Source organism: Glycine max, chromosome 16 (assembly GCF_000004515.6).
Source record: "Glycine max cultivar Williams 82 chromosome 16, Glycine_max_v4.0, whole genome shotgun sequence".
Taxonomy (NCBI): domain Eukaryota; kingdom Viridiplantae; phylum Streptophyta; class Magnoliopsida; order Fabales; family Fabaceae; genus Glycine; species Glycine max.
The window spans coordinates 29,501,319-29,516,280 of NC_038252.2; the positions used below are offsets into that span (position 1 = coordinate 29,501,319).

The following is a 14,962-nucleotide window of genomic DNA, read 5'->3' on the forward strand; positions in this document are numbered from 1 at the left end:
ACTCTGGAATCTCTACTCTTGGCAAACTAAAGTTGGTGTCTCCAACCTCATGCAGTTTCTGTTAGTCATAAATAATTCATCAAGAGTAGCAACATTAAAATACTATGTCAATGATCAACAACAACAACAACAACAACAACGTCTTATCCCACTAGGTGGGGTCGGCTACATGGATCAACTTCCGCCATAATGTTCTATCAAGTACCATACTTTTATCCAAATCATTAAGTTCGCAGCGGCAGGGCGGATGTTTTCTTATAGTCTTTTTGGGTCTTCCTCTGCCTCGAATTGTTTGTCTTCCCTCTATCTGGTCTACTCTCCTCACTACAGAGTCTACCAGTCTTCTCTTTACATGCCCAAACCACCTAAGTCTATTTTCCACCATCTTCTCTACAATAGACGCTACTCCAACCCTCTCTCTAATAGCTTCGTTTCTAATTTTATCCTGTCGAGTCTTACCACACATCCACCGCAACATCCTCATCTCCGCTACACCTACTTTATTCTCATGTTGGCTCTTGACCGCCCAACATTCTGTTCCGTACAATATCGTCGGTCTTACCGCAGTCCGATAAATCTTTCCCTTTAGCTTGATCGGTACCTTTGCATCACATAACACCCCCGATGCTTTTTTCCATTTCATCCATCTTGCTTGAATGCGATGATTCACATCCCCTTCAATTTCTCCATCATCCTGTATTACAGACCCAAGATATTTAAACCGTGTGACTTGAGGGATAATATGGTCTCCTATTTTCACCTCTGAGTTAGAACTCTTCTTCTTTTGTTGACTTACATTCCATATACTCCGATTTGCTTCTGCTTAGGCGAAAGCCATGTGTTTCTAGAGCTCGTCTCCAAGTTTCCAACCTCTCATTCAACTCCTCCCTCGACTCTCCAAGGAGGACTATGTCATCTGCAAAAAACATGCATCTCGGCGCTATCTCTTGGATTTGTTCCGTGAGGACATCCAGAATTAAAGGTAAAAAGGTAGGGGCTAAGGGTTGACCCTTGATGCAAACCAATTGTGATGGGAAAATCGTCTGACTCTCCACCCTGTGTCCTAACACTAGTCGATACCCTATCATACATATCTTGGATAGCTCGAATATATGCAACCCTAACCCCTTTCTTCTCTAGAGCTTTCCACAAAATCTCTCTAGGCACTCTATCATACGCTTTCTCCAAGTCAATAAAAATCAAGTGCAAGTCTTGTTGGTCCATGCGATATTGCTCCATCACCCGCCGTAATAAATAAATCGCTTCCATGGTCGACCTTCCCGGCATGAAACCAAATTGATTCTCAGTAACTTGAGTCTCCTTTCTTAATCTCCGTTCGATCACTCTTTCCCATAATTTCATGGTATGACTCATGAGCTTGATTCCCCTATAATTTGCATAATTTTGTATGTCAATGATCAAATTGAAAAAAAAAAAAAAACTCTACCTTGTTCAGTAACATGCTTATACTTGAGGAAGTCAAGGTTGGGCCGTGTAATGTAGAGAAATGTTTCAAGTTTGGAGGAATCCCTCTAATTTCTTGAAGACCACCACAATAATCCAAAGTAAGGGTAGTTAAAAAGCGGCATTTTTCGATGCATTCGGGAATAACTGTGAATTCACTCCCGAGACTGACACAATACCAAACTTCAAACTGTTCAAGAGAGGTCAACTTCAACGGTGGAAAACTCTTAAGCTCTTGGTAATTTAGAGCGTCCAAGATTTTAAGCTTTTCCAATAAACCAACTGAATGGTGAATTGTTAATAAATTCTGACACCTTGCAAATGACAAATTTTCCAAATTTGAGAGACAAGATACATCTGGTATCTCTGTTAAACTATCACACTCGTCCAAGATTAAACTTGTCAAATTCAGGAGCCTCTACAACGTAAAAAGGAAATAAAAAAAAAGAAGTAAATCAATAAACAAGAAGTGATTATCTATATACTATATAATAAAAGAGAAATATATGGAAAAGGCTATTGTGTCCATGACTGAGAGGTTGACATCTGACACTTTTAGTGGGTTTTTTATTTTTCATTTTGTCCTTGCTTCATTCATTAACACCTGCATTTTTTTCTTCTTGAGTTGTTGACACTTGCATTTTGCAGTTCTGCATTTGTTGACACGTAGGTTGGGGGAGCTGGTGCCAGAGCAAGCAAAAAGCCATGCCTCAACTACGTGGTTGCCTCATTTGTTGACGTGTGCCACAGAGCTTCCCGTATTGTTCAAATTCAGGTTTTTCCTTTCTTCTTCTTCTTCTCATTCCCAATTCAATTTTCTTTCTTTCTAAAATTTATTCATTAATTAATTCCTTTGTGCCAAATAGGCAACACTGTTAGAGAGAGCTCTTGAACTACTTGCTTTGCCTGATGACTGCATTCCTAAATTACTCTTGCCGCATAGCTTCCTGTATTGTTCAAATTCAGGATTTCCCTTTCTTCTTCTTCTTCTTCTTCTTCTCCTCATTCCCAATTCAATTCTGAAATTTATTCATTAATTAATTCCTTTGTGCCAAATAGTCGACGCTGTCAGAGAGAGCTATTGAACTACTTGCTTTGTCTAATGACTGCATTCCTAAATTACTCTTGCCGCATAGCTTCCCGTATTGTTCAAACTCAGGATTTTCCTTTCTTCTTCTTCTTCTTCTTCTTCTTCTCCTCATTCCCAATTCAATTTTCTTTCTTTCTGAAATTCATTCATTAATTAATTCCTTTGTGCCAAATAGGCGACGCTGTCAGAGAGAGCTCTTGAACTACTTGCTTTGCCTAATGACTGCATTCCTAAATTACTCTTGCCGCATAGCTTCCCGTATTGTTCAAATTCAGGATTTCCCTTTCTTCTTCTTCTTCTTCTTCTTCTCCTCATTCCCAATTCAATTTTCTTTCTTTCTGAAATTCATTCATTAATTAATTCCTTTGTGCCAAATAGGCGACGGTGTCAAAGAGAGCTCTTGAACTAATTGCATTGCCTGATGACCGCATTCCTAAACTACTCCTTGATATCGGTAATTTAAATTTTAATTCAATTTAGCTATTCTCTATTGCTTTTGTCGATTTTTAATGGCTTATGAATAATTGGCGTAGGTTGTGGAACGGGACTTAACGGCGAGACAATCTCGGAGAATGGACACCATTGGATTGGGCTTGATATTTCAGCATCAATGCCTAGTATGTTATGTTTTGAAATATTGTTTGTTATTCCTATTTATTTTGAATTTTTATATATTTGTTGCTAATTCTATTTATTTTTGTTAAACGTGTAAGATGTTGTGGTGGAGCGAGAGGTTGAGGGTGACCTTTTACTTGGTGACATGGGTCAGGTATGTCTATACTATTCACCTTATTTATACTTAATCAGTATTATTGTTGTTGCAATTGTTGTTCTTGCTCAATGTTATCGTGCTCTAATTTATGTTATAAACTTATAATACTCTTATGTGTGTGTGTTTTGGTCATAATGTTTGTGTGCAACGAATGAGTTATTATTGACAAAATAAAAATGACATGCATGCTTATTATTATTATTAAAAATAATTCTTTCATCCTTTTTTTCCTCTTTTCTTTTGTGTGTTGTTGATGGATCCCAAGGGCTTAAAGCAGCAGCAGCCATAGGAGGTGGTACCAAACTTCCTCAGCCTCCCCCAACACAACCAACAACAAGGGAATTCCAACAACAACAACATGGGAGAGAACAAACCGTCAGAGGTTAAGGATTTCTAGATAGTGGTAGCTGCTGAGAAGGACGAGAGCAAGAAGCAACAACAGTTGGCACCAAAGAGGAGAAAGCTGGATTTGGTTTACCCCCTTATTGTTCCTTCTCCCCAGTAATCGAGTCTCCATATACAGGCGCTTCAATAAGCCATTTTTTTTGTTGTTTTTGTTACTTTTGATTTGTGATTTGCAATTTTTCTTGGGTTATAAACTTATAATTGTGTTAACTTGCAGGTGGAATTGCATGGCCAGATGGCTTAGCTGCTTTGGTCTGGCCTTAAAACTATTGTTTAATTCAGAGGTGTGTTGATTATTTTGTTCTTCTCTAGGACAGGGTGGAGTACTGAGATCGATTTGTTTTGTGAATTTGAAGATATAGTTTCATAATCATATTTGTCAAATTTCATATTGGATCTGGTATTTAGTACTTTTATCATCTGGGAAATTTTAATCTTTGTGTGGAACATCACTTGCAAGTTACATCTGTGAATCTGTATTGTCATTTGGTTTCAGGGTCTAGGAATTCATCCTGGAGTTATGGATGGGGCCATCAGTATATCTGTTGTTCGGGTTTGTTTTCAATATAAATGACTAAATCAAACTAAAATAGATTATTACAGAATGAGCCCCATGTTAAATGTGGAAAACAAAAGAATTGAATTTGGGCAGAACGCATACTGGGTGAATGAAATGATAAGGGGGATTATTATATTGAATAAGTATTCTTCTCTACCAAGTTTGATAGGGAGCATCTCACTTTCGTTGGTTTTTCTTTCAAGTTTTGATTTTGGAAAGTTGGTTTTACTTGTGTTTATTACTGATCATAGAACCAGTGCTTTTGGGGAATTTTGTTTGCATACTAATTTTGTTTCTCCAATTCATTTGGATGCAGTTTATATGGGGTTTCATGGATATTTAACTTTTCACTGCATATGGAATAAAATTTTCTCTTTATGATGGATCATAAGAATAGTATAATCACATTCAACCTTGCATCTTATGGTCCCTTCGATCTTAATATCTCACACACAAAGGGATAGTGAGAGACAAGGGGTAGAGACAAAAGAATTTTTTTTTTATCTCTGACTGTGCCAAATAACCAAGCTTAATATGTGTTTTCCTTTCCAATTGAAAAGTGATTATTACAACAGAATTGTGAAGGGTCGGTTTTCTGATTTGCCATCATTTCCTATAATTATCATCTATTTTTTCCCCTCAAGGTATTTGCTATTTAATTTAATGTTTCACCTTTTTGTTTCTTAGAGGAGTGATAACAGCTAAAAGTGATACAGATTGATAAATTGAGGTATCAAGATGTCTTATCGAAGGGGGTCTGATCAGCCACCGCAAAGGAGGATACTGCAGACTCAGACTGCTGGGAATTGAGAAGTGTTAAATTGTAATTGAATCTCTGACCTAATGTAAAGGATATGATGCATGTTGCAAACAAATGCCTCGTGTTTAGTGCTGTTGTTGCATGTTCCTCTTGAAGAATAAGACTGTCTAAAGATGATATTGAATCCAGGAAAAGTAAAATGGGCATACAAAAATTAAGCATTCCTAGACTCTTAGAATATGAGACCACAACACAATATTAGAGTTAACTCTTGCATCTTTTTTCTTAGAATGCTGCTCCTTCATTTCTCCTTCTTTTTATCCTGTTCTAGCCTTCTAGGTTATATTTATTTATAAATATTTGGATTACTTAATTTTGATGAGACCTTATATGGTATTAAAGGCAATAGGTGCATACCTACTCTTTGAAAAAGATTGCTTTGCGTTTCAAAAGCATAACAGAACATAAGTTGATTCCTTCTTCACAGTTATTCATACTCAATTTTGTGTTTCTTGACAGATGTAAATGTTTTTCCTTTTTTGCCATAAATCCCTAATATTACATTCCTAATATTATATCTTATCTCTTTCTTTATTTCTCTCTCTTTCAACAATCTAACCCGCTTTATATTATCTTCCTAGTCTACATCTTATTGTACTGTGAAAGAAATTCTGTTCATTTGACCTCAGGATTAAACATAAAAAACTCAAATCAAGACACTTTACTATCAAATAAATTGGAAATTCTTATGAAAACTTGTGTTTTTAAACATTTTTGTAACATATTTTGATAATTAATTACAAAAATAAATTTAACAATGTTTAGTTTTGTTGGATTCTGTGATATACTAATTATTTCATGCTATTATTATTATTATTATTATTATTATTTATTAAATAAACAATTTTCACCAAATAAATAGTCATCTCATTAAAAAAGAGAACAAATTTTTTAACAAAAAAAAAAGAAATGGAGTTAAAGAAGTATAAACAAAACTAATTATCACCCTTTATACCATAAATATCTGACCATTTAATAAAGAAAAAATGATATACAATGTAATAAATTTTTTATATTGGTATCGCAAATTTTAAATAAAATTTATTGATTTGTATAATAATTATTTTAATATTATTTTTAAGATGGTTTTTCAGTTAATAGTGTAAAAAAATTATACTAACATACACATTGAATCCTTTTGTAGAAACATTCTACAGCATAGATATGATTCATTTGTTAAGAATGTAGTGGATTTAAACTTTTCAATTCAAAGTTAGTTTTCAAGCTTATGATTGGGTGAATGAAGTTGTAATTTTGAGTAGGAAACTATAGAATTTAGAAGCATTATGTCGGTTGCTTTGTTATGCAAAGAATCACTAATGGACAGAACAAAGTGGTAATTGCTAATAGAATGTGGCTAGGCTTCTGTCCTCAACAAATCAGCCCAACTTTACGATTGCTAAGACTGTCTCTGAAGAAAAAAGGGAGGAAGGAGCAAACGATCATGTCCCTGAGTAAGGACATTGTTCAAATAACCATTTGGCTTAGAAAGAAGTTGGCAGCATTTTTCACCCTGCTATATATGTACATGTTTATTGTATTAATTTTATCTTATATCTATTAGAAGCTTTGTTTGTCCTAGCAATCTGGCTTTGACCTTTGTCACAATTTACCTGCATACCAAAGTTTTTGTGTAGCAGTTTAGGTTGAGTGACTCCATTATCAATAACTTAATTGATTGAATACATGTTTTTAGCTCATTAAATTGCTTGATTATCTTGAGTTTCATGTGAACCGCAGATTGTTTACAACTATATCTGTTGATTGTTAACACTTTTTCACTTCGTGCAGGTTAATTCTAGAAAAGTATCAGCTACAGTATGTTGTTATCTTACTGACATTTAATTTACACTGCTTATAAGTTTGCTTTAATCAACGTTCTACACATGAAATTTTAGTTATGTGCCAACCTTTTTTGTTTTGTTATTAGACGTTGAACAAATTTTCATGTATAGCATTGGCTGGGGTGTATACTGAGTATCTTATATATGGATTTTCTGAAGGAGGTCTAGATGACATAAGAAAGGTTTATGCAACTTTTTACTTACTTTCTTATTGGCAACATTTGGAAAGCTCACATGGCATTGCCATTACTAATTGTAATTTTCTTAATTGTAAACACTTGGGTTTATTGCTCAAGGACCTAGGCTTCGCACAGAAGAAGGCAGATTCTCAGGTTAGATGGTCTTTGCTAAACACGGTCTTGCGGAGGTATCAAGCAGCACGAGGGAAGGTTGTTGAGGCCTTATCAACGGGAAAATCCGTAGGATCCTACATTGACATTATAGAGAATTCTATTGATGTTTCAGACCTCTTACTGAAGCTTTGACCCCCTTGATTATTATTCCCTTCTTTTACTCTAAACTCTGCTCACAGATATGTCACTGCTAGAAAAAATGGATTTTTCGACACAATTTTTACAACGATCATTACGACATTGTCTTAAAAATTTAAGCGGTGACATTTTTGTAAATTTCACCTGCTATATAATTACGGTGCTATCCAAACCTGTTTTGAAATGAGTGCTTCAAGGACAGGTATTACAACACCGTCTTAAAATCCCTTACATGATAAATTTAATAACATTTTTTAAATTAAATTAAAAATATTTAAGACGGTGAGGATATACACCGTCTTTGAAGCGTGGGATACATGGACGGTCATACTATAGAGACCATCTTTAATTTTTAGGTTTAATAATTAAAATAGGACCTTTGGACCTCTCGAGCTCATAACCCCGATTGAACCTCGCGCCCTCTGTTGACCCAAGCTCCCGCCGTGGCATCACTGTACCTCTCATCGTGTCTTGACCCAAGCTCCTGCCGTGCCATCAATGTACATCGCATTGTGCCCTCACCCTAGGTCGCATTGTAGTGGCTGTAGCTCAGGTCGCACCAGAAGACCAACAGTTTTGCCTCATACTGCATAACCTAACCTTTCCTTATTCTCCTCTCCGTTCTCTCTTTCCCCTGTCACCCGTCGGCGACAGAGGCACACAGAACCGTATGCCATTTTTTTTCTATTCATTCCTTCATCGCATTAATTAAACACATTCATTTGATTGTCCTGATTCATTTTTCCGTAGGGGTTGAGAAGCTGCCCTGCGTTTAGCGTGTTACGTGAATAATAACATATTATGTTGTCGCGACAATCGCAATCATGCTTGTAAGGCGATTAATGAATTAAGTGATGGTGAAGACGAGAGATACAGCAGCGTCAATGACGAACGTCATAGAGGAGCAGGGAAACATGGCTCTGTCAAATGCCCAGGAAGAGAGAATCTTGGTTTCCATAAGAATAAGGCCTTTGAACAAGAGAGAAAAGGCTAGGCATGATACAAGAACAACGGCCATGTGGAACCACGACCACTCTCAATGGATACCTATGCCTTTGGTGCGTAACAAATATCAAAATGCTAGGTTATTTGTTTTCTCTTTAACGTATTTTTATGGATTTTTTATTTATTTATATCACAATTCTTGTTTTATTGGAAACATATAGGGTATTTGGGAAGAAGTGGAATACAAAGCAGGTTTATGAACAAGGGATTAAGGAAGTTGCTCTTGCAGTCGTTAGGGATTTTTTATGGATTTTTTATTTAACTGAATATGCTGTAACTGATAAATGTACTATGTTATGGATTTTCTCTTTAACGTATTTTTATGGATTTTTTTATTTATTTATATCACAATTCCTGTGAGTAATCTTTTTTCTATAATTCCTGATTGTGTTAATATGTATATTGTTGTGTTGGCTTTGAGGGATTTCTCTTTCTCATTGGTGAAACTGAAACATAATCTCAGCTAGCATTTTTGCATACAGGCAAACAAGCAGTGGAAAGACACACACCATGTCTGGCATTACTGAATATGTTGAAAGGGACATATATGAATACATTGAGAAGGTATAAAACCATTCAAATCCTGGTTTCACCTTACAGTGAAATGGATGATGTTCTTTCATTGTGGCTGAAATTTTGACATTTTGTTGTTGCTTTCAGCATAAAGACATAGAATTTGTTGTAAGTAATTGAGTTGGTATTTATTTTATCATTAAATTACTAAGTAATTGAGATAATTCTTCTCATTTTTTATTTCTAAGTAATTGAGTTGGTTTCTTTGTACAGAATTTTGTTGATCTAGTAGGAAGTGAGTGTGCTTCTCAAGCAATGACAGCAGGCATAAGATTGAGAGAAGGTAGCCACATAAATCACAGTTTACTGAGCCTTGAAACTCTAATTCGGAAACTAAGGTAGAATTCCATCCTGTGTACTGAGTTTAATTTTGGATAATTATGGGTTTAACATCACAAACACTATTAACAGTTATCCTATTCTTACCAGATTATGGGTTTAACATCACAAACACTATTAATATATAGTATACCTCTGAGGTCATATAATGTGGGGTACTGCATGGTGTGTGAAGCTAATCTGGTAAGAATAGGATAATCTGGTATCACTACCAACATCAACAATGAGCTTCATAATAAGGTAATCCACTTTTAGCTTCTTAAAACACCACAAGACTTTTTATTTTTCTGGACTGGTAAATTAATTAATTAATAATTATTACATTTGTGATTCTACAGAGGTAGGTAACTTGGTGATGTATTAATATTAATATTTTTAAATTTTAATAAATCCATAGGTTTAGGATTAAAGTAACTCTTCTAGTCTAGCTACTTCACATCACATTCCCTGCTAAAAGTATATCTGAGCTATTATTTTTTCACATTTTGGTACTTAATTCTTCCTCGATTTTTCTATCTTGCCTTCTATTATTACTTTCAAATACTTTGGAATCCAAGGGGCTTCAAAGTTTGACCTTATGGAACATTTTTCTTTTTTTTTCTTGCTTTTTTTAAATAAAAAAATTGATGCTAAATTTTTCTTTATAACTACCTACCTTTGGCTTAATTATTTTCCTTGTCCTGTGATTTGGCCGAATGGTGATATATATATATATATATGGAATAGCAAAGGTGGTGATATATATATTTTCCTTGCCCTGTGATATGGCTTAATTATTCTTGATGGTTTTCCTCGAACAATAAATCAAGCAGTGAGTATTGATACCCACCTAATGCCCTTATATTAATTAGTATATGTGCTTGTAGTTGGCTGTGATTTTTCTTGGGACTAACTAACCCCACAAGTGGCTATATTTTCTGTCCTCGACAATTTCCTGACATTCACTTTTCATAACTGCGATCTACTTAAAATGTGCTTGAAATCTGTGTGCTCAGAAAATATTGGAAGGGGTAACTGACATTGACTTGGTGGTCAATCTGAAGCTCCAAGAAGAAGCACTGCTTGCAAAATGCCTTGGTAGAAGAATTTGTAATCAATGTGGAGGAAATTTTAATATTGCCTCCATTAGCATCAAGGGTGAGAATGGGCGTCCTGGAATGGTCATGGCTCCACTTCTTCCTCCTGCACACTGTATGTCAAAGCTCATTACTCGGTCAGATGATACTAAAGCAGTAGTCAAAGAAAGGCTTCGTATATACAATGAAAAGGTATTTGTCTTATTATTTTGTCAAACTTCCTCATTCATTTCTAATAGTTTTATAATTTGTTTTCTATCATGCTTGCACAGTTATATATGGCCATGGTTTGATGGTTTCTAACATTGTCAGGAACAGATGATTTCTGTGAGAATTGCTGATTGATTAGCATTTAGCAATAAGCTTGTCAGAATCTGGCATATATATATCAACATGACCTTTTTTAATTAAATAAATATATTATATTTAATAAAAAGCCCTTAGTTGTCTCTGCTTAATTATTTCCTTTTTATTGTAATCTATCTCCAAAAAAGCCCTTTTTAATTTCCTAAGATCATCATCACTTCACTTGACACTTGCTCCTAACATTCAATTGAGTTAAATCAATCCTCGGTATTCACTGGCTTGCCACTCTTTTCTCACTTTTTAAGTTATAAAGATATTTACATGAAAAATCTCAAAGTTTCTTTCGTTTAGTTTATGTTATTGTTTGGTAGGCATGCTAATTTAACTTAATTTATTGCTTTTCTCAACATGTTCCTTTCTTTAAAAGAGTTTTAGTCTCTATCTCAGCTGCATGCCTGCATGTTTCTTTAAAAGTGTTTAACGCTTTCTACATCGGTCGTATCACAACCGCCGTCGTAGAACACGTGATAAACGACATCGTGTTTGTGCCAGCAACGTCGAAAAAACTTTCTACATCGGTCGTAAAATAACCGTCGTAGAACACGTCATAAACAACATCGTGCCTTCGACAGCAATGATGTTGTTTATAACGTGTTTCTAAGACGGTCATTGTACGACCGATGTAGAAACTCATCCTTTACAGCGACATTCGTTTCAAAGACGCGTGTCCACCGTTTTTGAAAGCCCATTTCCACCGATGTAAAACGCTGTTTTTCATAAATTTTCATATGGTATTATTACCTTGCTCAAATTCGGACTGAGTATTGACAAAAGGAGGGTTTGAAAAAAATAATATGATGCTCGCTAAATAAATAACCAGAGCTATTATGAGACTTTTTCTTTTCCCACTCTGAAATCAAAGTGATTTCAATTTCAGGGTTCAAAAAATCAAATTTTGAACTTTTGTACTAAAGTGTAGAATAAGAAGCTTTGTTCTCAAAATAACAATGTACACTCAACTTAAATAAATTTCTCTTATGTTTTTGCACTCGTGGGAGAGTCCTAGAGCTTGATATGAATTCAAGAAATTCTGATGAGCTTCTATTGTGTGTGACTTGACATGAATGTGTTCTCTAGAAATCATTATATCATCTCATAAAGAAAATAAATCTTCATATTAGCTGCAACAATCCATTTATTGGAAATAAAAAAAAACGATTAATGTAAACGAACACGAGAAGTTTATAATATAAAATAAAATATTAGTGGTACAAGGAGTTGCTTTGATTGTGTAAGAAAAAAAACAAAAAAAAATAAACAATTTTTGTGGAATTAAACGTATTAGTTTTTGGTTATTAAATCTTCTTTATTAATATTATGTCAAAAGTTTTTTTTCCCCTTTAAGCCTGTAAATTTTTTGGTGGAACTCTAAGCCTGTAAATAAGTACATTTATTCTGGAGATTAATGCACTCCAAAGGCATCATCATACATGATGATGATGTTGAATTTTTTATATCTCATCAAAATGTTAAAAGTGACGAACGAAGTCTTTTTTTTATATGCTTGATCACGTTTATTTTTTAAATAATTCTACCCAAACCATTTTTTATATATTACGAACCCAAACAAATTTAATACACATTATTATCTTGAATATCACACGCCAAACATGCATTGGTGTTGTTTCGCATATGTTTTTAGTATTGTTCTTCAATTCATGCTAGGCAATTGCTTTTAGTATTGTTCTTTAATTCATACCGTATGAATTATTTACTCGCATTTTAATTGTACAATTGCAATCTCTTAAAATAGTTTCTTAAATTAATTTTACAATGTATCTTCCAAAAAGATTTCATACAGGTGGGATAAAAAAATAGAAAATAAGCAATTTAGTATTTTCTTAAATTTAGTGTTATTTTTACCTTTCTCTTTCATTGGTTTTGCTTTGTAATTTTTTTTGAAGAAATAAGGCTTTCATTGATTCATTAATTTTACGAGGAAACCTACAATTGTATAATTCTTAAATTATTTTTGTTAAAGGAAAATGTTTTTCTTTAAAACACATTTTGAAAAACAATTCAAGCCTCCACTAAGTATCATCCATTGCTTTCTGTTCTTGCCCTAATTTCATACATTCTAGTTGCATGTTATTCTAAGTACTTCTTTATGTGTAGGGTATCTTGGCTGAGATCCTAGACTTTGTAATGGGGAAAAGTTTCATCCGAAATATGATGAGTTAGGCGCAATTTTACACTCCTATTATGACACCAAAACGTATTTTGTTATTTTTATTATGTAACACTACTTCCATTTTACAAGACAAATATATTATTTTGATTGAATCAATTGTTATTTGATGTAAAACGCACAACCTCTGTATTTTCAATGGGAGCTTATGGTTCAGAAAGCAGGGGATGACTAATGGAAAACATGCTTACATGGAGCTCATTTTATGTGTTTACTTGCTACACCATTTATGATAATGCAATATGCTACGCACAACTAAATATTTTTATTTATGTGTTGTATAGCTGGGTTTCTCAATCCGATTTACGAATGTAAGGCACATATAGTGAAGAGTATTTTGTTTATCACATTTTTTCTTTTTCTATTTTAATTTATAACAATTTCTGGATTTTGAAAGACCATATTTTAATTTATATTCATTTTGTGTATTTGTTTCAACAATTATTGATGGATTTTCATTTTAAATCAAATGATAAAAATCAATTTCATGGAAATCAATAGTTATCAATATCAGTGCATTCCAGTTTTGATATGATTTTTTTGTTTTTCCTTTCTACGTGTGGCCACTTTAAAAGAACTTGCTCTAAGTGTAATTTTTATCGTCTTTGATTTTTGGATTTCCCTTTGATTTATATGGTAAGACTATGTAAATTGATGGTTTTCTGGAATATATTGGTAACAGAAAAAGTTGTAATTTTAAAGATTTTTGGAATAGGTGAGCATGCTCACATTCGTGCTTTTACTGAACACTTGATAGAGATATTGGCAGAAGAGAGCTACTCTTTAGGTTTGTGTGAAAGCAGAAGGATTTACATATAACATGAGTGTTGTTTAGCTTTTATTTAATGTAACATCTTATGTGGATGCAAAATTTGAATTTAATTATATATGTGCATTATTTTCCCTTCATAGATAAAGAAGTAGACAGTCCACAAAAGGATTATGATGGATTTGTTAAATTCGTACTGACTATTGACAAGAGGAGTTTAATGTTTCATCCAGGATTTACAATGACAACCAGCAAGGGAACAATTTTAAAATTTACATGAATAAAAACATAAGAAAAGGTTTATTATCTCTTATGTAAATTACCTTGCAAAATGTAAGCCTTACTACTAATTGTTGGACTAGACGTGGATGCAAAATCTAAATTTAATTATATATGTGCATCATTTCTCCCTTCATAGATAAATTATATATGGTTATTATTATTATTATTATTATTATAATTATAATTATTATTATTATTATTATTATTATTATTATTATTATTATTATTATTATTATGCTGATGTAGTCATGCATGTTTGCTTCCTTTTAAAAAATTAAAATTTATTGATCATTAGGTACAATTCTATTAAGATATTATATAGAAGTGTGATTTATTCGATTTTTTTCCAGAATAAAAAAAATATTTTGAACTAGATAAGTTCAAATCAAAGAAGGATTTTGGAGGGTTTTATCTTATTTTATTCATTTTTTTAGTTTTATTCATAAATTAATATTAATTTCTTTTCATTTTTATTGTATTATATATATATATATATATATATAAAATAAAAATGAAAATTCTAATTAAAAAATATATATTTTCTTAAAGAAAAAAATGTGGATATTATGCCAATAATATCCTTACTCTTTTTTCTTTTAGCTTTTGTTTGGCAAGCTCATGTAAGTTTTCAAATGAGATCTGTAATTTGAGTAATGTCTTAAAAAAAATTAAGAATTTATCAGAAAACTAAAATTCGAACATTTTAACAATTTAAAAGATCAAATAAGTCTTACAGTGTGAATTATCGATTCCAATATTGAAATTTTTGGATATATACGAAAAAATACAAACCATCTCATCATCTACGCTTTGTATATTGAGAATCCTAATCCTATTATTTGATTTGAACCCATCACCAATAGAATACCTAGATTATAGATATGAAAGAATATTTTTGGTAAAAGTAATTATTGATCAT

The 14,962-nt window shown here is 33.2% G+C and overlaps 2 protein-coding genes and 1 long non-coding RNA gene across 4 annotated transcripts in view; 2 read left to right on the plus strand and 1 right to left on the minus strand.

Moving 5' to 3' along the window:
* LOC100795233 (TMV resistance protein N) overlaps positions 1–14,962 on the minus strand; it is a 93,516-nt gene that overhangs the window by 50,078 nt on the left and 28,476 nt on the right. The window lies entirely within an intron of this gene.
* On the plus strand, positions 1,461–5,186 carry LOC106796448 (18S rRNA (guanine-N(7))-methyltransferase RID2-like). Its single transcript, XM_041010372.1, has 6 exons — positions 1,461–1,484; positions 2,135–2,239; positions 2,933–3,008; positions 3,088–3,171; positions 3,268–3,323; positions 3,592–5,186. Exons 1-6 carry the CDS (start codon positions 1,461–1,463, stop codon positions 3,613–3,615), a joined length of 369 nt encoding a protein of 122 aa, XP_040866306.1. The 3' UTR covers positions 3,616–5,186.
* LOC121173728 (uncharacterized) lies at positions 7,848–10,111 on the plus strand. Of its 2 annotated transcripts, XR_005889045.1 has the most exons (4): positions 7,848–8,113; positions 8,196–8,503; positions 8,933–9,014; positions 9,237–10,111. It is a non-coding gene; the product is annotated as an uncharacterized lncRNA (long non-coding RNA). The 2 variants fall into 2 exon arrangements; XR_005889046.1 differs by lacking the exons at positions 8,933–9,014; positions 9,237–10,111 and adding an exon at positions 8,612–8,785.

Excerpts from the sequence above, each read along its gene's own strand:
- LOC106796448 (XM_041010372.1), top strand. The coding sequence starts at position 1,461 with ATGCTTATACTTGAGGAAGTCAAG. Across the intron at positions 1,485-2,134 it reads TTATACTTGAGGAAGTCAAG|GTTGGGGGAGCTGGTGCCAG; the intron begins GTTGGGCCGTGT and ends GTTGACACGTAG. Across the intron at positions 2,240-2,932 it reads CCCGTATTGTTCAAATTCAG|GCGACGGTGTCAAAGAGAGC; the intron begins GTTTTTCCTTTC and ends TGTGCCAAATAG.